Source organism: Piliocolobus tephrosceles, chromosome 21 (assembly GCF_002776525.5).
Source record: "Piliocolobus tephrosceles isolate RC106 chromosome 21, ASM277652v3, whole genome shotgun sequence".
Taxonomy (NCBI): domain Eukaryota; kingdom Metazoa; phylum Chordata; class Mammalia; order Primates; family Cercopithecidae; genus Piliocolobus; species Piliocolobus tephrosceles.
Genome location: NC_045454.1, coordinates 7,999,892 through 8,025,891, shown reverse-complemented (window position 1 = coordinate 8,025,891; position 26,000 = coordinate 7,999,892). Strand labels below are relative to the sequence as shown.

The 26,000-nt window shown below is 49.4% G+C and overlaps 2 protein-coding genes and 1 long non-coding RNA gene across 21 annotated transcripts in view; 1 reads left to right on the top strand and 2 right to left on the bottom strand.

Moving 5' to 3' along the window:
* The window catches only part of VRK3 (VRK serine/threonine kinase 3), a 50,650-nt gene extending 46,159 nt beyond the window's left edge, over positions 1-4,491 (bottom strand). For 5 of the 10 annotated variants that reach the window (XM_026448407.2, XM_023182755.2, XM_023182758.2 and 2 more), the window contains exon 1: positions 4,245-4,367. The gene's annotated coding sequence lies outside the window, so the exon portion shown is untranslated. Of the gene's footprint in view, positions 1-4,244 lie in introns of all 10 variants that reach the window. The other 5 variants (XM_026448406.1, XM_023182756.2, XM_026448405.1 and 2 more) reach the window with 2 other exon arrangements.
* A 448-nt stretch (positions 4,492-4,939) lies between these two features.
* ZNF473 (zinc finger protein 473) lies at positions 4,940-25,537 on the top strand. Of its 10 annotated transcripts, none has more exons than XM_023182743.2 (5): positions 4,940-5,091; positions 10,623-10,700; positions 15,844-15,970; positions 18,389-18,478; positions 21,413-25,537. In XM_023182743.2, the coding sequence occupies exons 2-5, from the start codon at positions 10,692-10,694 to the stop codon at positions 23,800-23,802; spliced, it is 2,616 nt and encodes an 871-aa protein (XP_023038511.1). In that variant the 5' UTR covers positions 4,940-5,091; positions 10,623-10,691; the 3' UTR covers positions 23,803-25,537. The 10 variants fall into 10 exon arrangements, with proteins under 10 accessions (XP_023038511.1, XP_023038508.1, XP_023038510.1 ...); XM_023182740.1 differs by having other exon boundaries at positions 4,961-5,091; positions 15,829-15,970; XM_023182742.2 differs by having other exon boundaries at positions 4,961-5,091; positions 10,501-10,700.
* On the bottom strand, positions 10,902-24,845 carry LOC111520181. The gene is made up of 7 exons (XR_004228675.1): positions 24,712-24,845; positions 21,405-21,530; positions 20,291-20,483; positions 19,889-19,984; positions 19,408-19,588; positions 16,416-16,704; positions 10,902-13,163 (listed from the first exon to the last, which is right to left on the bottom strand). It is a non-coding gene; the product is annotated as an uncharacterized LOC111520181 (long non-coding RNA).
* Positions 25,538-26,000: the final 463 nt, after the last annotated feature.

Genomic DNA, 26,000 nt, shown 5'->3' with positions numbered 1-26,000 from the left:
TTTTTTTTTTTTTTTTTCCTGAGACAGAGTCTTGCTCTGTCACCCAGGCTGGAGTGCTGTGGCCGGATCTCAGCTCACTGCAAGCTCCGCCTCCCGGGTTCACGCCATTCTCCTGCCTCAGCCTCCCGAGTAGCTGGGACTACAGGCGCCGCCACCTCGCCCGGCTAGTTTTTTGTATTTTTTAGTAGAGATGGGGTTTCACCATGTTAGCCAGGATGGTCTCGATCTCCTGACCTCGTGATCCGCCCGTCTCGGCCTCCCAAAGTGCTGGGATTACAGGTTTGAGCCACCGCGCCCGGCCTAGAATTATCACTTCTTAGGAGAGTGGCACTCGTGTTTTCCAAAGCAGGTCACAGCAATATTTCTGGTCTTGTGTGCTCTTTGGAACCTTGTAACCCCTCTTCCCAGGAGTCAGGGTCTCTGTTCCTCCCCCTTTGGATCTGGGCAGAGCTGTGACTCCTCCTACCAACAGAGGACTGGCAGCAGTAAGGCCATGAGACTTCCAAGTCTGGGTCATAAAAAACAACTTGCACCTGGCTGGCTCACTCAGGATGCTCACCCACGGAAGCCAGTTTCCATGGCATGAGGCAGCCTAAAGTAGCCCAGGCAGAGAAACCACATGGAGAGGCTCAGGTGGAGAGGAACTGGAGAGAAACCACATGGAGAGGCTCAGGTGGAGAGGAACATCAGCTGCTGGGGGAGTGGGCAAGTCCTCAGACCACTTAAATCCCAGCCTTCAAATCTTCCTGCTAAGGCACAGGCATTGGGGAGCAGAAACAGGCCACTTTGCTGTGCTCACTCTGAATTCCTGGCCCACAGGTTCCATGGGCACAAGAAATGGCGATTCTACACCAGTGAATTGTGGGATAATTTGTTCTCTAGACACAGTAACCAGAACAGGGAGTCCCTGCTGCACAGAGATTAAGTCACTGCACAGAGATTAAGACGGTTCTCATTTCATGACAGTTCAGTATGTGCAGATCACTGTGCTAAGTTCTCGGGAGGTATTATCTACAGAACCTTCCCAATCACCCTTTTCAAGGTAAGAATGATTTCCCCTTTGCGGAGATGAGAAGCAGAGGCTCAGGGAGAAAATGACTTGCCCAGGGCCACACGGCTCTTCAGTGGCAAGCCAGACACATGATTTTGTTTACTCTTCCCCTCCATTCTGTGAGGTAGGGATGATCATCCCATCTTTGAAACCTGCAAAATGATGCTCAAAGGGTGACAATTCTCCTTCCCCCAGACCTGACTCCACTCACCTAGAAAACAGTGGGGACGCAGCTGGAATCCAGAACCTAAAAGCCCATGTTCTTAACCTGGTGCTAGTTTATACAACGAAAATGCAAAACTGGACTGGGATCTTGGGGCAGCAGGTCAGAACACTCTTGCAGATTTAAATCTGGAAGCTGATGCTGGGTGTAGAATCAGGGTAAGATAGTCTTTTAACCATGTGCCATGCCCGGTTCTGACACCGTCACCAGCCTGGTCTAGGCCACCATCTCTCCCTTGTGCTACTGCAGCAGCCTCCTAACTAGACTTCCGGCTTCTACGCTTGTCCCTACATCGATTTTCAACCCAGTAGCTAGAGGGGTCCACTTAAAATCTAAATCAGACCCTGCCCCTGTTCCTGCCCTGGCCCATATGGTGGGACGGACACGGTGGCTCACGCATGTAATCCTAGCACTTTGGGAGGTCAAGGTGGGCAGATCACGTGAGGTCAGGAGTTCCAGACCAGCCTGGACACCACGGTGAAACCCCGTCTCTACTAAAAACACATACACACACACATCAGCCGGGTGTGGTGACAGGTGCCTGTAATCCCAGTTACTTGGATTCCTACCATGGCCCAGGAGCCCCTGTATGATCTGCCACTTCCCTGTTCCCTCTCTGACCTCTCCCACCATCTCCCCTTGCTCACGCTGAGTCAGCCACACTGGCTTCGGTGTTTTTCCCCAATTGTGACAAGAACGTTTCTTCCCCAAGACCTTTGCACCTGCTCTCCCATCTGCCTGGAACACTGTCCGTGCAAGAGTGCACATACGTCACTTCCTCATCACCTTCTTTAGCTCTCTGTTCAAATGTCACCTTCTCAGAGATCTTCTTGGACACGATTTTACTGTGTTTTTTCTTTTCTTTTTTTTGAGATGGAGTTTCGCTCTTTTGGCCCAGGCTGGAGTGCAATGGTGCGATCCTGGCTTACTGCAACCTCTGCCTCCTGGGTTCAAGTGATTCTCCTGCCTCAGCCTCCCATGTAGCTGGGATTACAGGTGCATGCCACCACGCCCGGCTAATTTTGTATTTTTAGTAGAGATGGCGTTTCACCATGTTGGCCAGGCTGGCCTTGAACTCATGACCTCAGGTGATCCCCCTGCCTCGGCCTCCCAAAGTCCTGGGATTACAGGCTCGAGCCACCGTGCCTGGCCCTGGACACAATTTTACTAATAGCATGTTTTATCCTCCTTACCTTGCTTTATTTTTCTTCACAGTGCTTGTCACCACCTGACATACTCTGAGTTATTAGAATGTAAGCTTCATAATGGCAGGGACTTTTCCCCATCTGGTTTGCCACAGTATGTCCAGAGCCTCACACAGGCCTGACACAGAGCAAATGCTGGGTCTGTTTGCTGAGTGAATAAATCATTGTCTCCTTTGCAGAAGAAAACGTGTCAAGAAGGCAGGGGGTTCCCCAGCTATGTCACACACATTCATCTTTCAGGCAAGTCTAGACATCTGGCCAGAGACCCAAAGCTCAGGGCCAGAATTATCTAGCTGGATGGTCCTTAAAAAAGACCTGCCACTTAGAAACAGATCTGTATAGGGGTTAAGAGGATAAACTTGGGACATAATCTGCCTGGGTTTGGATCTTGCTTCTGCCATGTATTACATGATGGTGGGCAAAAAATATATATTATTTTTTCCCTTTGGGACAGAGTTTTGCTATGTCACCGAGGTTGGAGTGCAGTGGCACAATCTCAGCTCACTTGCAACCTCCGCTTCCTGGATTCAAGCGATTCTCCCTGCCTCAATCTCCTGAGTAGCTGGGATTACAGGTGCATGTCACCATGCCCAGCTAATTTTTAAATTTTTAGTAGAGACGGGGGTTTCACCATGTTGGCCAGGCTGGTCTCAAACTCCTGACCCCAGGTGATCTGCCCGCCTTGGTCTCCTAAAGTGCTGCGATTACAGGCGGGAGCCACCATGCCCAGTCAAATTTTTTGGATTTTAGAACCTATTACATATTACAACACCGGCGAGATCCAGGGGCAACTCTCCATAAGCAAGTATATGATTTGCACAACAAAATCTTTAAAAATTCTAAATAGTCGCACATCAGTTCAGAGTGGGTATTGCCAGCAAACAAGTTCAAAGCCAGGTGAGGTTGGGCTACCAGGTAAGTTGCAAAACAGAAAAAAAGATCTTTCAGTTTTTACAACGTTTTGGATTTTAAAGTTATAGATAAAGGATTGCAGACCTGTAAATATTCTTTAACATTTCTTTTTTAGTGTCTGGCATCCCCAACCACCCTGAAAATGTGAATTAGCTGGGCAGGATTTTTGTTTTAGACACTGCTATAATAACGTGGGCTTGAGCAGTGCCTATTAGACTAGCACCGTTCAAGCCCCGGTTATAGTAGTGTAATATCGGTTGCACGGAGCCTTCCATATAGTAAACACTCAGTAAAAGCGGATGTGCTGAAGTCACCTATGCAATGGCCAGGTCAGGACTTGAAACCCCAAGACTCCAACCCTCAGGCCAGTCTTTATCTTAATTTATTTGACTTACTCAACAAATGTTTAGTGAACAGCTGCTATGTGTCAACTAAATAGCATAGTATAGTATTCCTCCTAGAAACTTCAGGAGACAACACAGCAAAAAGGCTAAAGTTCAGACCGCACCCCAGCGCAGGTGGGCGGTTGCCTAGGCGACAGAGACTCCCTTCGGCCGCATCCTCCATAGAAACCATGACTTAGATGCCAAGTTTGACAGCGGAGGAGCTGTCAAACTTCCCACAACTTCCGCCCATCTCCGCCTTAGCCATGCCCAACACGGAGCCAAAGGTGGCTTCGGAAGCTGAAGAGGAAGCCAGTAAACCCCGCGACCGGGAGCCGCTCTCATTCCGAACCCCGACCGCCGGGGCGCCCGCCTCCCACAAAGGGCCGTGCTGACGTCACGGACACCCCAGCCGAGCTGCGGCTAGGGGGTCGGGGGACGTACGGCCATTCCGCCTCGCTTCCCCTCACCTCTTTACTTAGGGACGGGGTTGGGATTCTAGGCTTCTGCAGCCTGACCCTCGGATCCTCCGCAGTTACCGGGACTCACCTTCTCGGTTGCCCCGCGAAAACTTCCGCTGGGCGGAGAGCGCTGCGCGCGCATCCTGAGTCTGTGGCGTCCGCGCAGGCGCCGCGGACTTCCCGACGGCCTCTGGGCTTCGCCTACCTGGGAACTCCGTTTCCCAGAGGCCTCCGCGGCAGGCCCGCCCTCTGATTCCGGACGGAATGGGGATAATTCCGTCATTGTTCATCCCCCTCCCCTCCGTTCCAGCTTCCTTGGAAGGCCTTCTGGTTTTACTGCGCATGTGTCAGTGTGAAACCAATCGGAATACACCGTGAGGCATCGGTCCACCAATCAGAGGTCATATTACCACTTCTCCCGCCTCAACTCCTCCCCTTACTTCCGCGCGTTTTCTCAGCAATCCCGTCACAACGCGTTTCCATGGCAACCTACCGCTTGCTCTTCGGAAGAGGGGAAGACTCCCAATCTTCTAATAAAGGCAAGAAGCTAATTAGATGATTATTTAACAAGGTAAAAATCTGGACTACAAACCCTGATGCCGCCTGGTCCTGATTCTGTTTCTACTCCACTCCCAGAGTGCTAAGTAAGGTTGAAGAAGCGGGAGGAGATGGGAAGGCGAACGAAGTCGCCCGCACAGCCCTCTGGGAAATAGAGTCCTGGCGCTGGCGCGGAGGATCCTGGGTGCAGCCGCTCAGAGAAGCTTCTCGCGCACAGGAAGTTGGTGCGAGGAGTTGAATCTCCCGGTCCCTCGAGGCTGGGGTTGCGTCTGTTGACGCGGCGGATTACAATCCCGAGGTACGGACATGCTGGGGCTGAAGGTCTTGCGGGCTCGGTCCTTCCTGAGAGGTGACGGAATGCAAGTGGGGGCGACTTCGGAAAGGGTGCGTCGTCTAGGGCGGCGGTTGTCTGGGTGGAGGTGTGAACCGTCTTTCACAGTCTGTTAGAAAAACCGCCCAAGGACCGGGCACGGTGGATCACTCCTGTAATCTCAGCACTTTGGGAAGCCTTGGCGGGGGATCAATTGCGTTCAGGAGTTCCTCGAACCCCCTTTCTCTACTGAAAATACAAAAATTAGCTGAGCGTGGTGGCGGGGCCTGTAATCCCAGCTACTCGGGAGGCTGAGGCAGGGGAATCGCTTGAACCCAGGAGGCGGAGATTGCAGTGAGCCGAGATCGCGCCGTTGCACTCCAGCCTGGGTGACAGAGCGAGACTACGTCTTAAAAGAAAGGGCCGGGCGCGGTGGCTCACGCCTGTTATCCCAGCACTTTGGGAGGCCGAGACGGGCGGATCACGAGGTCAGGAGATCGAGACCATCCTGGCTAACACGGTGAAACCCTGTCTCTACTAAAAAAATATAAAAAACTAGCCTGGCGAGGTGGCGGGTGCCTGTAGTCCCAGCTACTCGGGCGGCTGAGGCAGGAGAATGGCGTGAACCTGGGAGGCGGAGCTTGCAGTGAGCTGAGATCCGGCCACTGCACTCCAGCCTGGGTGACAGAGCGAGACTCCGTTTCAAAAAAAAAAAAAAAAGAAGAAGAAAAGCACTTTGGGAGGCCAAGGCAGGTGGATCGCTTGAGCCCAGGATTTCGAGGCTAGCCTGGGCCACATGGTGAAACCCTGTCTCTACAAAAAAAGAAAAAATATAAAAATTAGCCGGGCGTGGTGGCGCGCGCTTGTAGTCGTAGCTAATTGGGAGACCGAGGTGGGAGGATTGCTTGAACCCGGGAAGTAGAGGTTGCAGTGAGCCGAGATGGCACCACTACACTCCAGCCTGGGCGACAGGGCAAGACCTTGTCTCAAAAAGAAAAAAGAAAACCGCTAAAGGGGTTTCCAGCCCTCCCTGACGGCCCTGAGAGGAGTGATTCTGTTTTATTTTGGTTTTGGTTGGGGAAGGAGGGAAATGAGTTACCTGAAGTTGGCAGATTTAGGCAGAATCTTGCTGGAGGATGGATGAGAATTCTTGGGGAAGTTGAAGTACTTAACATTTTTAGTATTTGAGCGCTTTCTGTGTGCCAGGCGCCCTGCTGGAGTCCCTTTTCCTCTCCCGATCCCCACAGCAGCACTGAGACAGAAGTGCAGGTCCCCTTGGCCACAAGGCAATCTTGGGAATCAGAATTTTTCAGATTTTAGAAAGCTAATAGGGTGTGTATTTTATAATTAGGCAGCACCCCCCAACCCCGAGGAATCTGGGCCAGTTCTTGGTCATAAAATGTTTCGTGGGTCAAGGAGTGGATGTTCACACTTAGGGAAATATTAAGACCCTACATGGCCTGTGGCGATCCAGGTGAAGTTTTGCGGTCAGTTTATAAATCAAGTTCCGTTCTTTGGAGCATTTAAAGGACTGTGGATCTGTTGTATTTGTTCCATTTGGTACATGTGGAAACTGAGGCTTAGAGAAGGTAAATGATCTGGAAGGAGGGTCAAGTCTCTCGGGCCCAAGGTTTTCAGCCCAATAATTGTTTGGCTTAAGTCACTCTGGGCTGGATGACCTTGGGCTCCACCTCTGGGCCCTCATTTCTTTCCTCCCAGGGCTAAGAGTGTATGAGATGTGGACAGAATGTGATTTGGTAACTGCAGACAGGGGTCTCAAGCGCAGCTGTCTGTGATAGGCCAGGCAGATAACATACAGGAAAGAAGAGAACTGGTCCAGGTGAGGCTGCGGGGCCTTGGGGAGCATTTGAGGCTGCGGGGCCTTGGGGAGCATTTGCCTCATATAAAGGGGAGAGTTGTGTTTGGTTTTTTTTGTTGTTGTTTGTTTGTTTGTTTTGGAGACAGAGTCTCGCTCTGTCACCCAGGCTGGAGTGCGGTCTCACTGGAACCTCCACCTCGGGTTGAAGCAGTTCTCCTGCCTCAGCCTCCCAAGTAACTGGAATTACAGCCATGCACTACCACGGCTGATTTTAGTATTTTTGGTAGAGACGAAGGTTTCACCATGTTGACCAGGCTGGTCTCGGACTCCAAACTTCAGGTGATCCGCCCACCTCGGCCTCCCAAAGTGCTGGGATTACAGGCATGAGCCACTGCACCCAGCCGCTTTTAAACTTAAATTTATTTATTTATGTTTTTGGAGGCGGGATCTTTCTCTGTCACCCAGGCTGGAGTACAGTGGCACAATCATAGCTCACTGCAGCCTTGTCATCCTCCTACCTCAGCCTCCCAAGTAGCTGGGACTACAGGCACGTGCCACCACAACTTGCTTATTTTTAACTTTTTTTGTAGAAACAAGGTCTTGTTACATTGCCCAGGCTGGTCTCGAACCTCCTTCAGCCTCCTAAAGTGCTGGGATTATAAGCATCCCCCACTTGCCTAGCACTGGTCGGAGAGCTTTAAATAGGCTCCAGTGAACTAACTTCGTGGGATGTAGACCCAGTGTTGCCAAATCCTAGGATGTTTCAGCAGTTGGAAACCTAATTTTTAGGTGAAATTTTCCAGTTTTCAAGTTTGAGACTAGTGAGCCATGCTTGAATTTTCTTTCAAAACATTTCTGTCTGCCAACAAACATTATGGACCAAATATCTGTCAACTGAGTTATACTCATAGATTGAAGGTTAACCTCTGACATGTAGAAAAACTCATTGTTCAGTAGAATTAGCATTTATTGTAGGTCTACCATATTCCCATATCTGTAGTCTCAAAAATCTGGAAAACTCAGAACAAATATTTTTTTTTCATAAATTTAGTATTCATGCCTTACCTGAACTATGACAGGGTATTTTTTAAAATATAACTTTAAATTATTCTACCTAGAATGAATGATTATACCTTTCTCTAGAAATGGTAAAGTGTTCAATTATGAAGTGCAGCCTGATCCACGCTGTGCTGGGATTTTGTTTTGTTTTGTTTTTGTTTTTGAAACCGAGTCTCACTCTGTGGCCCAGGCTGGAGTGCAGTGGCACAATCTCGGCTCACTGCAAGCTCCACCTCTTGGGTTCACACCATTCTCTCACCTCAGCCTCCCAAGTAGCTGGGACTACAGGCGCCCGCCACCACACCTGGCTAATTTTGTTTTTGTATTTTTAGTAGGGACGGGGTTTCACCGTGTTTGTTAGCCAGGATGGTCTCGATCTGACTTCGTGATCCGCCCCCCTCAGCCTCCCAAAGTGCTGGAATTACAGGCATGAGGCACCATGGCCAGCCCTGCACTGGGATTTTAATGAAATATGCCATATATATGCCATATCACCTTTTAAAAATAAAAGTTGAATGTCAAAGCACATCTGGTATCGGAGTTTGAAGAATTTGTGGACTTGTGTCATTGTTAAGTGATCCGTGCTGTTTTGTGATATGAAGTGCTTTCGGCACTCCGTAGATATATGCCACTTGGTCTACGCAATGGATACAAATGGGTAAAGATGTCTGTGGTACAATGTTTTGCATATTATGGGTCATGAAAATAACTGGGTGGGCATGAAAATAACTGGGTGGGCAGTGACTGTGTTTTTTTTTTTTTTTTTTTTTAGACGCAGTCTTGCTCTGTTGCCCAGGCTGCAGTGCAGTGGCGTGACCTCGGGTCACTGCAAGCTCTGCCTCCCAGGTTCACGCCATTCTCCTGCCTTAGCCTCCTGAGTAGCTGGGACTACAGGCGCCAGTCACCATGCCCAGCTAATTTTTTGTATTTTTGGTAGAGACGGGGTTTCACCGTGTAAGCCAGGATGGTCTTGAACTCCTGACCTCGTGATCTGCCAGCCTCAGCCTCCCAAAGTGCTGGGATTACAGGCGTGAGCCACTGCGCCCAGCCGATTTTTTTTTTTTTTAATGAATGAGAATCAAAAAAGACTAGAATAGAAAATATCCCAGTACATCTTACATTGCAGAGTAAGTATTGCTTCATGAAACTTTTGTTTAGTTACACTGTGTATTTGAGTAGTCATGATACTTTTTTTTTCTTTTTTTTTGAGATGGAGTCTCACTGTGTTGCCCAGGCTGGAATGCAGTGGCACCATCTCGGTTCACTGCAGCCTCCGCCTCCGGGGTTCAAGTGATTCTTTGCCTCAGCCTCTCGAGTAGCTGGGATTACAGACACGCGCCACCAAGCCCAGCTAATTTTTGTATTCTTAGTACAGACGGGGTTTCAGCATATTGGCCAGGCTGATCTTGAACTCCTGACCTCAGGTAATCTGCCCACCTTGGCCTCCCAAAGTACTGAGATTACAGGCGTGAGCCACTGTCCCAGGCTTGACTACATATTGGTGTTGTTACTGTGGGTAATGGTTAAAACAAAAGTTGAAATACTTTTTTTTTTTTTTTTTTTTTTGAGACAGAGTTTCGCTCTGTTGCCCAGGCTGGAGTGCAGTGGCCAGATCTCAGCTCACTGCAAGCTCTACCTCCCGGGTTTACGCCATTCTCCTGCCTCAGCCTCCTGAGTAGCTGGGAGGCGCCTGCCATCTCACCCGGCTAGTTTTTTGTATTTTTTAGTAGAGACGGGGTTTCACCGTGTTAGCCAGGATGGTCTCGATCTCCTGACCTTGTGATCCGCCCGCCTCGGCCTCCCAAAGTGCTGGGATTACAGGCTTGAGCCACCGCGCCCGGCCAAGTTGAAATATTTCTGTTGTAGAGATAGCGGCCAGGTGCGGTGGCTCACACCTGTAATCCTAGCACTTTGGGTGGCTGATGAGGGCGGCTTACTTGAGGTCAAGAGTTTGAGAACAACCTGGGCAACAAGTGAGATCCTGGCCCTACAAAAAGTGAAAAAGATTAGCTGGACGTGGTGGCACATGCTTGTAGTCCCAGTTACTTGAGAGGCTGATGTTGGAGGATTGCTTAAGCCCAGGAGATTACAGCTGCAGTGAGCCATGATGGTGCCGCTGTAGTACTCCAGCCTGGCAGCAGAGCAAGACCTTGTCTCAAAAAAAAAAAAAAAAAAAAAGGAACCGTTTTGGAGGCCGATTTACCTGAACCCAAATTCTAGAGATGATAATCAGAAATCCCAGAAGGGTTGTTCCATTGGTTCTTTAGACACCTTCATTCTGTCAACAACTTGTAGGTGCCTTTACACCTACTGTGAAAGCACCTACTGTACACTAAGCGACAGCAGTGAGCAAGACAGAGGTTCCCACTGCGGCCATAGACTTTCCTCACCAAATCTCCTAAGCATGTTTTTACTGACTATGTGAGGTGCTAACAGTGGTGGTGACGCTGTTCTGAAGCACAGTGGAGATGTGGGGCTGTGGTAGCTTCAGTAAATACAGTTGTTGTTGTCCCCTGCAGGGAGACTCACACTGGGACTTGTCTTCCTCCTCCTGGACATTTTGGGGGCTCGGCAACATGGACAGCGAGTCAGCCACGGGCGGAAGGGAGACTTTCTCACAGCTCCCTTGTGCTTCCCACAGCCCTGCCAGCCGGGAACACGGAGGGGAAGGAGGAGGAGCTTAAAAGAGGCTACTGAAGCCCAGTTGGCCATGGCTGAGGTGAGTTGAATGTCGCTCTGTCTTAATCGGTCACCCCCAAAGGCAGGAAAGTTGGCCTGCTTTTGTTTTGGCCTCCCTGTCCCACGGTGGCTCCCAGGTGATTTTTAAAGGAAAGCTCACGTGCTGTTCTTTTCTGCTTGTACTCTTCTGGGAACCCCTGTTGCTTATAGGATAAATTCCAGGTTTTTCAGCCTTCCTGTGTGTTCTAGGTTCTACCCACCTTTGCACCATCTTCTCCCATTTCTCTAGATGACCAGTACTCCCTTTGGCCTAGTAGTAAAAGTTGATTGTGTACTTTCCAGCAGCTTCCCTGCCTTTGCTCAGGCTGGGTCCTCTGCTGGAATCCCCTGTCCCTTTTCCATCTGGTAATGTCTCACACAGCCTTTAAGACCCGGCTCAGTTCCCTAGGTCTTCCCTAGGCACTCAGCACTTTCCCACTCTGACCTTCCATAGCGCCCCCTGCTGCCTCCACTGTAGCACAGATCCACCTAGATATGGATGTTCCTGCCCGTATCTGTCATCCCGACCAGACTAGATGCTCCTTGGGGACACGAACTGATGGGGATTCATCTCTGGGTCCCCAGGGCCCAGCACAGGCCAGGCACACAGGAAGCCTCATGAGGTATCAGGTGAATGTATGAATGAATCAATGAATGATGCGTGAAACCATCTCTCTATCTGGTAAATATCTGTTCATCCTTAGTGATCCAACTTTAATAACCTCTCCTCCAGGAAGCTTTCCCTGACCTCAAGGCAGTGGCCTCCCTCCTTCCTCTGGCCCACACAGCCCTCGATACGTCCCTGTGCCACAGTCCTACCTCCCTCATGTTTCTTCATCAGACCATGAGCTCCATGAGGCCGGGAACCAGGTCTGACACACATCCGTGTCCCTAGTGCCCACAGTGTGGTCTGGCACACAAGGTAAATGGTTGCCACATATGTGCTCTGACCTTGTCACTTTCCTGTGGCTCTGCAGTGCCTCAGGGATCAAGTCTGCCCTGTCTTCCCACCTCCTGCATCACTGAGACCAGGGGCCCTTGTCCAGCACAGGCTGGGAGTGTGAGGAAAGGAAGCCCCTCAAAGGTCCTCTGTGATCTGGCTCCTGCTGAAAAAACTGCTTGACTGGTGCTCTTGACAGGATATAGACAGCAACAGTTTCTATTATAAGTGTCAGAAATCGACTTACGCAGTCAGGAGACTACTACTTATATAACCAAAAGTCCAGAGGTAGGGCTGTCATCATCTGCAAGTGTGATTGGGACTCAGTTTATTGTCCCCATCTTGAACCTCGCTTAGTATGGGTTCCATCCTTGATGAGCTCCTTCCCTTGTCCCAAAACAGCTATCAGGACCACATGCTGCTTTGCCTCCTTCGACAAGTATTTACTCTGTGCCTGCCATGTGTGGGCTTTGTTATGAGTCTGGACTAGGGAAACAGTTTAGGCGGTTCCTGTCCTCATGAAGCTCACGTTATTGCGAGTGACAGTGTATGAGCTTGCTAGGGCTGCTGTAACAAAGTACCGCACACTGGGTGGCTGAAAACAACAGAAATGGATGGTCTTGCAGTCCTGGAGGCCAGAAGTCTGAGATCGGGGTGTTGTCAGGGCTGGATCCTTCTGAGGCTGCAAGCCAGGCCTCTCCCCTAGCTTCTGGCAGTGTGCTGGCCAGCTTCGGTGTTGCTTGGCCTAGAGAGGCATCACCCCAGTCTCTGCCTTCATCTTCCCAGGATGTTCTCCTCGTATCTTCACATTGTTTTCCCTCAGCCTGTGTTTGTCTTTTTGTCCCCATTTCTCCTATTTATAACAACTTCAGTCATGTTGGATTAGGACCCAGCCTGGTGACCTCATCTCAGCTTGATCACCTCTGTAAAGACCCCATTTCCAAATAAGGGCAAATTCTGGGGTACTGGGAATTAGAACTTCATTGTATCTTTTTGGAGGGTTACAGTTCAACCCCATACCACACAGTAAAATGCATTCAGTAAATCACATAGAATGCAGGCAGTATTAAGGATTGTGGAAGAAAGGGATAGGGAGACCCCAGGAGGATTTGCTGTTTTATACAGAGGGGTCGGAGAAGGCCTCATGGAGAAGAGGCATTTAAGCAGAGAACTGAGGGACACAATCTTGACTCTAAGATGGGAGCTGGCAGGTGTGTTCGGGGAGCAGCAAGGAAGCTGGTGTGGCTGGAGCAGAGTGGCTGAGCAGGAACGGGGGAGAAGGTGAGCCCTGAGGGATAGCTGGGGCCTGATCTTTAGGGCCCTGGAGATCATTGTATGGCCTTTGTCTTTAAATGCGATGAATCCGGAGGCCATTGGAGGGTTTGGAGCAGAGGATGGACAGGATCTGTTGTAAGTAGAAACAGGATCCCCATGGCTCGTCTACCCAATTCCTGCTTAGCATCACATTGGGACGACTGTTTCAGGATCTTCCTGCTGCTGTAACAAATAACACAAACCTGGGGGCTTAAAAACAACACAAATTTATTATTTCACAGCCTCTAGAACTATAGGAAATAAATTTCTTTTCTTTATAAAATTACCCAGTTACAGCAACAGAAGATGGACTAATACACTCTGTGACTTGGAGAAAGTGACTATTTGGGCCTTGATTTTGTTTTCTATAAATTGGGGATAATCCTGCCTCAGAAAGGAGTCAGGCAGTTTAGTGACTCACTGCACCTAAAGCATTGAACCATTGCGGGCATGCAGAAAGCTCTTGGCCAAAGAAGGGCTTTTGCAGTCAGATGCCTGGAGGGTTGGGCTGGGCAGTGTGAGCCAGAGTGGAATTGCCCCTTTGTGGAGCTCTTCCTTTGTGCTAAGTACTGTGCAGTCACCTCCCAGCAGTATTTCAGTTGCTTCCTGTAGCAGCCCTGATGAGATGGGACTCATTGGTCCCATTTCACTAGGGGAGCAGGAATTGGGGTCACAGTAGTCACCCATAAGTGAAGGTAGTAGGGCCAAACCTCAAAGCCAAACTAAAGAGAGGTGGTTTTCATTCTTCCTTAAAATGTGCATGTGTGTGCGCATGCGCATGTGTGCCTGTGCCCACGTTGATGGAGATTTGGAAGAGACACAGCAGTCGTGGTTTCACCTAGAGATGGGGTGTGTGGGGGCAGGCTTTCACGTTTTATCGTCGGTACTTCTCAAGTATTTGAATTTTTATCCTAAACACCCATTAACTGGCCAGGTACAGTGGCTCATGTCTGTAATCCCAACACTTGAGGAGGCAAGGGCAGGAGGATCGCTTGAGGCCAAGAGTTCGAGACCAGCCTGGGCAACATGGCAAGACTCCTACTCTACCAACCAAACAAAAAAAAAATTAGCTAGGTCTGGTGGCACATGCCTGTAGGTCTGGCTACTTGGAGGCTGAGGCAGGAGGATTGCTTGAGCCCAGGAGATCGAGGCTATAATCGTGGCACTGCACTCCAGCCTGGGCAACACTGTGAGACACTCTTTCTCTGTCTCTCTCTCTTTCTATATAATATATATATAACATAAGTTATATATATAATTTACAAATTACCAGATTTATAAATTACCATAATTTATAAATGATAGAAGGAAACCAATTCCTTATAGTGAAAACTAGCAAATAAAAGGAGAGTCAAGCATTTACCCTACCTGTCCTATATGAACTCTACCACTGACTAGCCAAATAATAGAAAATTTTTTTTTTTTTTTTTAGGCAGGGTCTCACTGTCACCCAGGCTGGAGTGCAGTGATGTGATCACAGCTCACTGTAGCCTTGACTTCCTTGGGCTCCTGTGATACTCTCACCTCAGCCTCCTGAGTAGCTGGGACTACAGGTGCATATGTAAATTATAATATAAAAATATATGTAATTATATATAAAATAAAATTATATATAATACATATCTATATTATATATACATTATATGATGTATATATACACTATATACACACACACATATACGTAAATAATAATAAACACTTATTAACTAGGAAAGTTTTAAAATGAAAGATGGCGTCACTGAAAGTTGGACAACCAGCTAGGAGCCTTAGGTAGTCGTGGGGCCTAAAGTGGACCTGGTACCACCTGTGAGTGGGTCTTTCCCCCAGAGGCTGTACTGACTCAGTCAGGCCTCTGCTCCCCTGACCAGCTCACAGGAAATGCGCAGCCAGGGGAGCAGCCAGGTGATACTGCATAGAAGCAGCTCGCCACATTCAGAACGTGGGATCCCAAATCAGGAGCATGGAGGATGAAGAAGGCATAGGGGTACAGCTATAGATTTTAAAATCTCAGAGCCACATCTGTTACATGCAGGGTATGGGGTCCCCTGGATTCTGATTGAGACAAGCTAGCTATAAAGACACACCACTAGGCTGGGCATGGTGTCTTATGCCTGTAATCCCAGCACTTTGGGAGGCCGAGATGGGCAGATCACGAGGTCAGGAGTTCAAGACTAGCCTTGCTCACATGGTGAAATCCTGTCTCTACTTAAAAATGCAAAATTAAAATTAGCTGGGCGTGGTGGTGTGCACCTGTAATCCCAGCTACTCAGGAGGCTGAGGCAGGAGAATCGCTTGAACCCGGGAAGCAGAGGTTGCAGTGAGCCGAGATCGTGCCATTGCGCTCCAGCCTGGGCAATAGAGTGAGACTTCGTCTCAAAAAAAAAAAAAGGGACACACCACTGAGACGTCAGCCTAATCTGTATACAGATTTCGAATGTGGTCTAGGTGTTCAGTGACTAAGGAGTTACTGCTCATACTAAAGTATTCACAGGTGAAATCAGATGACCCCTGGTGATGGGTTCATGGTTGGTAATTATATACATCTCTCTACTTGTATGTATGTTTGAAAATTTACAAAATAAAATATTGAATGAACACTAAAAAAAGCAAAAGTGTGAAATAGATTTTTAGGACCAGACAGACCTGGGTTCAGTCTGACCTGTGTTAACCTTGGTTGACATTCTGTCCCCTGCTCAAGACTCCTTTTCTTTGCCTACAAAATACATGGGTTTCCAATCTCTTACGTCTCAAGATTCTTGTGAGGCTGAGGATGGGATGGTTTTTGCCAAAGGCCTGGCAGATTGAGGGCTGGGGGTGCCCTGAGTGAGCTGTTGGGCTCCTCCCTGACCCCAGCCTCTGAGTGACCGACCAGTAGTGTATTGTGTTTCAGGAATTTGTGACCCTCAAGGACGTCGGCATGGACTTCACCTTGGAAGATTGGGAGCAGCTCGGGCTGGAACAGGGGGACATGTTCTGGGACACAGCGTTGGACAACTGCCAGGACCTCTTCCTGCTGGGTGAGTGTTCCCTGTCCCCAGGGGCCTAATCACTGCCCTGCTTGGTGATCACCTGTGCTCTCCCCCAGCCACAGGGTGAAATCCTGGGCTCCTCTGAATCCACGTGACCTAACCCAGCAGTTCTCAGCTGGCCAAGGAGACACTGGCAATGTGTGGAGACATTTTTGATTGTTACTTCTTGGGCCAGCAGCATGCTGCTAACATCTAGCCGGTGGAACCCAGGGAGGCTGCCACACATCCTGCAGTGCATAGGAGAGCCCCACAACCGAGGACTGGCCTATGCCAGTGTCAGTAGTGCTAAGCCTGGGAAACCCTGCTCTGGCCCCATCTGCCTCCCCAGCCTTGTCTTCACCACTTTCCTGCTTGTAGTCAGTCATTCTTCAAGCTGAGACTTCAGGGTCTTCCAGTTGCCCTCCCCTCTGCCTAAGTGGCTCTCAGGGCTTACCTTCTTCAAGTCTGACCTGGGACCCTGTGAGAACTCCGTATCTCCTCTCCTACTCATCTTGGCCGTCGCTCCATCACATTCTAGCTACCATTTTATCATCAGAGCGGGAGCTGTGTGAGGACAGGGGCGTGTCCACAGTGATTGGAACAAACAGTTCCTGCTCCAGGGCCCAGCGGACAGCTCTAAATTAATGAACGATTGAGTAGCAGCTCTTCGGACTTGCTCGTTCAATCCTCCAGTCACCCCGTGAGGAAGCTGGGTTGTCCCTCTTGTGCCGAATGGTCTGAAACTGAGGTTGAAAGAGAGGCAGTCACCTTCCCAGCCATGCCAGTGTCCCCAGGACACCCACAGCTCCAGTGATTGACTAGGATTCCCAGGACTCATCCTGTAGTCAGACTCATGGCTAAGACTGACTACAGTGAAAAGAGTCAGAGCAGTCAGCAAAGGGAGGAGGTACATGGGGCAAAGTCCAAGGGAGCCAGGCACAAGTTTCCGAATTCTCTCTCAGGGGAGTCACATGGGACATGCTTAATTCCCCCAGCAATATTGTAGAATGTGATATCACGTGTGAAATGCTGTCCACCAGGGAAGCTCATCAGAGCCTCAGTGCCAGGGTTTTTACTGGGGTCTGGTCACGTGGGCCCCTTTGCCTGGCACATACCAAAATTGCAGACTCCCAGAAGGAAAGCAGGTGTAAGCCACAGTGTTTGCAGAGTTTAGGTCCAGGGAGCGTGTCTCTTCTGTTCTGGAGACACGGGGTACCCCCCTGAAATCCAGCCTTGCCAGCAGGCCTTTCCCAGGAGCAGCCAGCCTGCTGTGTTGCCCTCTTCTGCACACGAGTGTCACACAGTGAGAGAGCGGCAGGGCCCAGGCTCGAGCTAAGGTCTGTGCAGCCTCAAGGCCACATCACCCCAGCTCCCCATCAGTGTCACCTCATTAGCTCATTTTCCCTCTCTGTTGCCTCAGTTCTTTCTTTTTGAAGAACCAGAAAAATAATTTACTTCAAAAGATGAAAGCAGTAAAAGATAACACACTGTGGAAACTGTCATTTGATAGAATCTCATCACATTGGGGCAGACTTTCTCCAGACTGACCAGTGTGTGCTAAGAAGCATCTAATGGGGGGTCCTACCTCAGTGTCATTTTGAATTTTTAAACTACAGCCCACGGTAAGAAGTGTATTTACCTCGACTGCCCCTTCACCCGTTTGCGTGTATGTATGAGTAGTGTATCCACTTCCTATTGCTGTTGTTACACATAGCACAAACACAGTGGCTTCCACTGGCATGCTTGTATTATGTTATAGTCCTGGAGGCCAGGAGCTCCAAATGCATGTGGCTGGGCTAGAGGCGAGGTGTTGGCAGGGCCATGTTCCTTCTGGAGGCTCCAGCACATACAGTCCTCTCCTGGCCCGTTGCCAGCTTCTGGAGGTCACCTGTATTGCTTGACTCATGGCCTCTCAGTCTTCAAAGCCAGCAGTGGCATTTTCTCTGCTCTAGCCTGTGTCCCTCCTGGATGATGACTTTGGTCCCTTACTTGGGGAAGCTTGTAGAGGGTAGGGCTCAGGACTGGTTGGACCCTGGGACCCTGACATCTTCTGTCCTTGGCCCATGGAGGCCTCAGGCATTGTGTGACCCATGGGTCAGTGAGTGAATCATGAATGGCTAAGGAAGTGCGTGCCTCCCCACCTGGCAGATTCTGCCCATTAAAGAGCTGTCACAAGTCCTTTGTGTCCCCAGCCCCAGCTGTCACAGCTTTGATCACCCTGGATTGTGATTGTTTGGCTCCCTCTCTATCACTGGACTGGGAACCCTACAGGACAGGCCTCCCCAGAGTCGCCCAGGCAGCACCTGGCCCACAGGAGCCGTGTGCAGCATAAAGCACAGAAAAGTCAGCAGAGCCAGGAGGTTCTCACTGAGTGTCTGGATGACCCTCATGTCCTGGTTAGATGACAGTGCTGTTCTCTCCCTGCAGACCCCCCAAGACCCAACCTGACCTCCCACCCAGATGGCGGCGAAGATCTGGAGCCTCTGCCGGGAGGAAGCCCAGAAGCAACGGGCCCTGGTGAGTGGATGGAGAGGGGCCCCCTGTGTACCTTCTGTCCTCCAGACCTCCATCCTGGGGCTGCCGCCAGCTCTCCCACAGTTCTACCCAGACGTTACAACGCTCAGTTTCAGGACTTTACTGGCCACTCGCTGGCTTCCACCCCCTCATCCTGGGAGCTGGGGGCGATCTGGACATTTTTATAGACCCTCACTCTGGTGTCTCTCCACCTTGCCCTTCAGCACAGGGCTATCCTGGTGCCTCTCCGCAGCTCCTCCTCTTCCTTCCAGACTCAACAAGGAGACACCCTCCGCTCTCTGAGTTGGTCTCTGCTTTCCTGCCTTGTGCTTCCTGGGTGTGTTGACCCTCATTCTACTTCTTTTACCTCCTTTCCTTCAGGTCCCTTTTTCTTTCCTATCCCTGGGGCACAGCAAATGGCCACATTAGGGAGTAACTTAAGCCTAGGCCTGAATGCTGCCAAGAGCATCTGCCCTGCCATCTCCCAAGCCAGGGTTCCTCCAGATGGATCAGGTTAGGTGGTGAGGATTCCTGGGGTATCACCCATGGCAGAGACATCCCCAGTAGGAGAAAGCAGAGGCAGCTGCCTTGCCTGGCATGGGAGGCTTCTCTCATTGTTTCTTTATCTGCATGAGAAGCAGGGCCCTGAACCAGAGACCACAGGAGTCTCAGGCTGTACCCAACCCAGTCAGTCTGTAGCTCCCTTCTTGGCTCACCACACTCAAGCTCGTGTACCTGAGGCCTCTGCAGCCTCCTGTTCAGCACATCAGTGTCCCTCGTAGGTGACTAACCCATGCACAGGCTCTCACAACCTCTGCTTTCTGCTTCTGTCACCTCAGCATATTGGCTGTTTCCAAGCATGGGTAGCCATGCCTTTACTAACAAATATACCTCCATATCCTCTAGTAGTGACACTCGAGTTGCATAGTTACCACGTCAGCGTCTTTCCCCTTTAACGGTGTGCCTCTCTTGGAAGCAGCTGATTCACCCTGTATTCCCAGCTCCTGACATCATGCTTGGCACATAAGGGGTGCCTATTACATGTCTGTCGGTGCATTTGAGGCAGAGGGAACAACATGAGCACCAGTGTGGTAAGGAGAGTGAGCTGGATATCTGTGGGAGAGATGAGCAGAGGCAGAGGTGACAATTCAGAACAAGGTGTGATTTCAGAAGGCTTTCATTTGCAAGTTTTAATTCCAGGTGGAGAGACTTTAAGCGGTCTCATAGATACTCAGATGGTGAGCCAAGAACTGCAGAAGGGATAGGCTGGAAAAGGTACGATGATGGAGGAGAGGAGAGATGGGGAGACTGGAGGCATACAGCAGAGCAGGGACATTCATGTTTTGTGAAGGATCCCAGAGAGCATACAGCTTGGTAGTTAAGAATATGGGGGCCAGGCATGGTGGCTCATACCTGTAATCCCAGCACTTTGGGAGGGCAAGGCAGGCAGATCACTTGAGGTCAGGAGTTCGAGACCAGACTGGCCAACATGCTGAAACTCTGTCTCTACTGAAAATACAAAAATTAGCTGGGTGTGGTAGTGGGCACCTGCAGTCCCAGCTACTCAGGAGGCTGAGGCAGGAGAATCACTTGAACCCGGGGGGCAGAGGTTGCATTGAGCTGAGATCGTGCAGCACTTCAGCCTGGGCAACTGAGCAAGACTCAATCTCCAAAAAAAAAATATATATATATATATATACACACACATATACATACACACACACACACACACATACACACACATATATGGGGTCAGAGGGGTCTAAATCCTCACTCTGCTGCCCACTTAGCTTTAAGAAGCAGAAACGTGCCTACCTTACAGGAGGTTGTCGAGTATAACAGAGTGCCTGAGGCACTCCTGCCTGTGAGCAAGCATGCCACGAATGTGATTTACTGTCTGTGAATCTGTCCCATGGCTGCCGCTGTGGCAGTGGATGGATGAGCAGTGGAAGGTCCCCGTGAAAGAGCTTACCTCTGGTAAGGGTCAGGGGTCAGACCCTTTCATAACCTGTCAAGGTAGAGGATGGTAAGTGCTCAGCTGTTTTTCAAATACAGGGCAGGGGACTTAAAGCAGAATGGGGATGGGGTTGTCAGGGAAGCCTTTCAGAGGAGGGTGATACTCAAGCTGGGTATTAAAAGACTTAGAGGAGTTAGCCCAGGAAGTGCCATCCAGCATGAGGGACCATTAAAAGCACAGAGGAGAAAGTCTGGTAGATTTAGGAACCGCAAGAGTTCTATGAGGTCAGCACAAAGAGCGCTGGGCTAATACACTCATTTCTCTTCTCCAGGCAGGAAGCCATGGAAGGGTTTAATCAGAGGAGTGACATAGTCAGATCCATTTATTACAAAACCCTTTAGGGCTAGCGTGGAAGACTGGAGAGAGAGACAGACAGAGACAGGAGACCAATCAGCAGCCTGGGGTCAGATGGAGTCAGTGATAAAGAGAGGAGAGGAAGGGAGTTGAGTCATTTCGATAGAGACCAAATGAAAATAGTGCCAAGTTGAGGGAGAGGTAGGGAGGAGGTTGACTCCTAGGATTCTAGCATGGAGAACTGGATGGATGGTGGAGGGGGGGGAGTGGGGTGCTGTCTGGGATAGAGGATGCAGGATATGAGGAGGAAGATTTTGGTGACAGTGCAGGATAGAGTGGAGAGTAGAAGCAGGTGAGTCCAGGTGACCTTTTAGGGAACTTGGTCAGGCACCTAGATGTGAAGGTAATGGTCGAATCTTCCTCCTTGTTGAACCCCTGTGGTTTCCCAGCTCCCCTGTTGACCCTCCTGGGAATGGGCTCTCTGTTTTCTGTGATGCCAGTTCCACATGGGTCACCCCTTTGGGTCCCTTAATGGATAGGCTGGACTCAAGATCCATCACCCCTACTTGCTCTTGTCTGTGTTCTCACCCTTGGTGAACAGGAGACATTTGCACTTACTCTTTCAGATGTGACTGAGACCAAGAACTCTCCTCTGGTGGAGGATTTCTTGGAAGAAGGATTCTCCCAGGAGATTATAGAGATGTTATCCAAGGATGGCTTCTGGAACTCCAATTTCGGAGAGGCCTGTGTAGAGGACATCTGGTTAGATAGTTTGCTAGGCGATCCAGAAAGTCTTCCGAGGTCTGATGTTGCCACCAATGGGGAAAGTCCCACGGAATGCAAGAGTTATGAATTAAAGAGAGGCCTGAGTCCTGTGTCCACCCTTTCCACGGGAGAAGATTCCATGATACATAATGTTTCTGAAAAGACCCTCACACCAGCTGAGTCTAAGGAATATGGGGGTGAGTTTGACTCCTACTCGGACCACAGCCAGCAGGATTCTGTTCAGGAAGGGGAGAAACCATATAAATGTAGTGAATGTGGGAAGAGCTTCAGTGGGAGTTACCATCTTACCCAGCACTGGATTACTCATACTGGGGAGAAACCCACTGTCCATCAAGAGTGTGAGCAAGGTTTCGACCAGAATGCTTCCTTTTCTGTGTATCCGAAAACTCACACGGGCTGCAAATCCTATGTGTGTAATGAATATGGGACAACTTTTAGTCAGAGTGCATACCTGTGGCATCAGAAAACTCACACTGGAGAAAAGCCATGTAAGAGTCAATACAGTGACCACCCACCCAGTCATGACACACAGCCTAGTGAGCATCAGAAAACTCACACAGATAGTAAGTCCTACAACTGTAATGAATGTGGCAAGGCTTTCACCCGGATCTTGCATCTTATTCGGCACCAGAAGACCCACACTCGGAAACGCTATGAATGTTCCAAGTGCCAGGCGATCTTCAGCTTGAGAAAACACCTCATCCAACATCAGAAAACTCACACTGCAAAAACTACCTCTGAGTGTCGGGAGTGCGGGAAGACTTTTCGGCAGAGTTCGCTGCTCATTAAGCACCAGGCGCTTCATACTGGAGAGAAGCCTTATAAGTGTAACGAATGTGGGAAATCCTTCAGCCATAACTCTACCCTAAAGATCCATCAGCGGCTTCACAGTGGAGAGAAGCCCTACAAATGCAGTGAGTGTGGGAAGGCCTTCCACCGGCACACTCACCTTAATGAACATCGGCGAATTCATACGGGCTACAGACCCCACAGATGTCAGGCATGCATCAAGAGTTTCAGCCGGCCCTCGCATCTGATGCGACATCAGGCCATTCACGCTGCAGAAAGGCCCTATCGCTGTGCTGAATGCAAGGAGACTTTCAGCGAGAACAGTCACCTTGTGCAACACCAGAAAATGCACACTGTCAAAACCCCGTATGAATGCCAGGAGTGCGGAGAACGCTTCATTTGCAGCTCAACCCTGAAGTGCCACCAGAGTGTTCACACAAGAGAAAAACAAAGATTTGTTGTGAGTGGGAAGATCTTGGATCAGAACCCAGAACAGAAAGAGAAGTGCTTTAAGTGTAACAAATGTGAGAAAACCTTTAGCTGCAGCAAATACCTAACTCAGCACGAGAGGATTCACACCAGTGGGGTGAAGCCCTTTGAGTGTGACCAGTGTGGGAGAGCCTTTGGCCAAAGTACTCAGCTCATTCACCATCAAAGAATCCACTCTAGAGTGAGGCTGTATAAATGGGGTGAGCAAGGGAAAGCCATCAGCAGTGCCTCCCTTCTCAAACTTCAGTCCTCCCACACAAAGGAGCACCCTTTTAAATGTAACGAATGCGGAAAGACCTTCAGCCAAAGTGCACACCTCTCAAAACATCAGTTAATTCATGCTGGAGGGAATCCCTTTAAATGTAGTAAGTGTGACAGAGTCTTCACCCAGAGAAACTACCTTGTTCAGCATGAGCGAACTCATGCCAGAAAGAAGCCCTTGGTGTGTAATGAATGCGGGAAAACGTTCCGTCAGAGCTCGTGCCTTTCTAAGCATCAGAGAATTCACTCAGGTGAGAAGCCCTATGTATGTGACTACTGCGGGAAGGCCTTCGGCCTGAATGCGGAGCTTGTCCGCCACCAGAGAATTCACACTGGAGAAAAGCCTTACGTTTGTCAGGAGTGCGGGAAAGCCTTCACCCAGAGCTCATGCCTTTCGATTCACCGGAGAGTTCACACTGGGGAGAAGCCCTACATATGTGGTGAATGTGGGAAAGCCTTTGCCCAGAAAGCAAATCTAACACAGCACCAGAGAGTTCACACTGGGGAGAAGCCTTACTCCTGTCATGTGTGTGGCAAAGCTTTTGGCCTCAGTGCCCATCTCAACCAGCACCTGAGAGTTCACACCCAGGAGACACTTTATCAGTGTCAGCGTTGTCAGAAAGCCTTTCGGTGCCACTCGGGCCTCACCCGCCATCAGCGTGTACACAACAAGCAGCAATACTGGCTGTAGCCATTGGGTGGCAGCAGAGTCCCAGAATATGAGACTTCATCCGATGTTGAAAGTTGGAAACCATCCATCCCATTGCAAGTTTCTCTCCAAATAAATACATCTAAAGATTGATTAGAAAGTTTGTGCACATGTGTTTCATTATAACAGTGAAAACACAAAAATGGAGAAGCTGTACAACGTCAGGATACAGAGGTAGGCTTTGGAGCCAGTCTACCTGAGTTAAATCCCACCTCTGCCATCTACTACCGAAGTGACCTTGGGAAAGTCAGAAAAATCTCTCAGGGCCTCAGTGTCCTCATCTGTAAAATGGGCATCACCTACCTCAGAGGGCTTTTCTGAGGATTAAATACATAAATGTGAAGCACTTAGAACTGATGGCCAGCACGTGAGGGCTCACCAAGTGTAAGCCACAAATACACATCAGCCATAGCACAAATACACTCGTGTTACAAGAAAGGAATTGGTAATCTCTGTGTTTACTGTAGTTAATATTCTTATAATGTATCACTTTTAATGTAAGTTTTCCTTTTTTAAAGTTTTTCTCCAGCACCTTACTCTTCTTAAATGCCTGGCCTTTTTTGTCCCTTTATCTCTCTTTCCTGGTTTTTTTCCTTAACCCCCAGAAAGCCAAAAAGAACATGTAAACTCCTAACCTCAACTAGCTACAACCTTCCACTCCTAACCTCCCAAGCCTCTCACTCAGAGAGGACTCCCTATCCCACAAACACATGCTTCCTCTTCCCATGACCTTCCTCTGTTTAACAGTGTTGGCTATGCAGTAAGACACCCAATTTGTCATGGGAGTTGACACCAAAACACAGCTAGATTCCTTCAGGAAAGCTGTGTTGATCAAGGTGTTAACCGCATATGAAATAAAACCCATATGGAAGACATGCTTGGGGGTCAAACCTGTGGTGCGTGGAAGTGACCACTGGGATGTCATCATTCGCCATTTATCCAAGACAGCCGCTCACCAGGCAATTTGCTAGGCTCGGGGGCCGGTAGTATCAATACACTATGCACTGCTACTGCTCTGAAGCTTCTGGAATCAGAGAAATGAATGAACTCATTTTCACAGACGATTGCTGTTAGTTGACAAGTGACATCTTAAAAATGCCCCATTCCCTCATGTCACAGGAAGTTCTGGGATCACCAAGGATTGTTGGAGAGTCCAGTGAGATGGACCCACACAACCAGTTCCCTCCTGACAGTGTCTTGTCAGCTCTGGCCGTTTGTGCCCTACCACTAAGTGGCTCAGTCACACATTTGTTGAAACACAGTAGTCTTATGAAAAGCACTGGACACATACTTTTGAATACCTTTCAGATTTTAGGTGCTTAAAATGGTTAGGGGGTAAGTGCTCTGTACCCTTGGGCTCTTCAAGTCTTGCACCTGGAGTTCTGCTGGTTAAGTTTGTTAAACTTAGTTGAAACTGGGAACCTGTTGGCTAACCATTGGGCCCTTACGCTGTTTTTCAAATGGCTGCAACATTTAACTTCTTGCACATGGTTCCTGTCCTCTGGAGCTCTGTCGTGTCTGGGAGATGGGCATGTTATATACTGAAAGAGTGGACAAAGTGTTGCAGGGCTGGAACACAATGGGGACTCTGGAAAACTGGCAGCCATTGGGGGTGGGGGACAGTCTATAAATCAGTCACCTGTGTTGCTGCAGGCCAGGGTAGAAACGCCCTCCATATGTGCATATTTGTTGGTTCTCTGATTAAAGTTTTGAATCTGAAAGCATTGATTCCTTCTCTCAGCCTCCTGCCATGCAGCCACGCATCAGGCCCTGCCTGCCAGGCCTCACGTCTTTGTGGGGGAGGGCTTCTGATGGTGATCATTGCCCAGTAAGAAACAGCTCAGTCTGTTTTCCCACTGTCTGGGTGGGGCATGCACCACTGAGGAGGCACACAAGTTCACCTGGTCCTCGGATGCATCATCAAACAACACTTTTCATTCTTTGTGTAAGGCTAAGTAATCAAGGAGCGAGCACAGGCAGCCTGCAGTTCACTCTTCACAGACACGTCAGGCCCCAGGCTTGGGGAGTGTTTCTAATTAGCATCCAGTAATACACATAACTGCTTAGTGCTTTAATTTTGTCCCCACCTTATTCCTTTAGTGACAAGAGATACTAGTTTCCTGCTCATGGTAGTACTAGGAAGTTGTTATTTGTTTTGATAAAGTGAGCTGATCGGGCCG

Excerpts from the sequence above, each read along its gene's own strand:
- ZNF473 (XM_023182735.3), top strand. The coding sequence starts at position 5,100 with ATGCTGGGGCTGAAGGTCTTGCGGGCTCGGTCCTTCCTGAGAG. Across the intron at positions 5,143-10,500 it reads GGCTCGGTCCTTCCTGAGAG|GGAGACTCACACTGGGACTT; the intron begins GTGACGGAATGC and ends TGTCCCCTGCAG. Across the intron at positions 15,971-18,388 it reads CCAGGACCTCTTCCTGCTGG|ACCCCCCAAGACCCAACCTG; the intron begins GTGAGTGTTCCC and ends CTCTCCCTGCAG.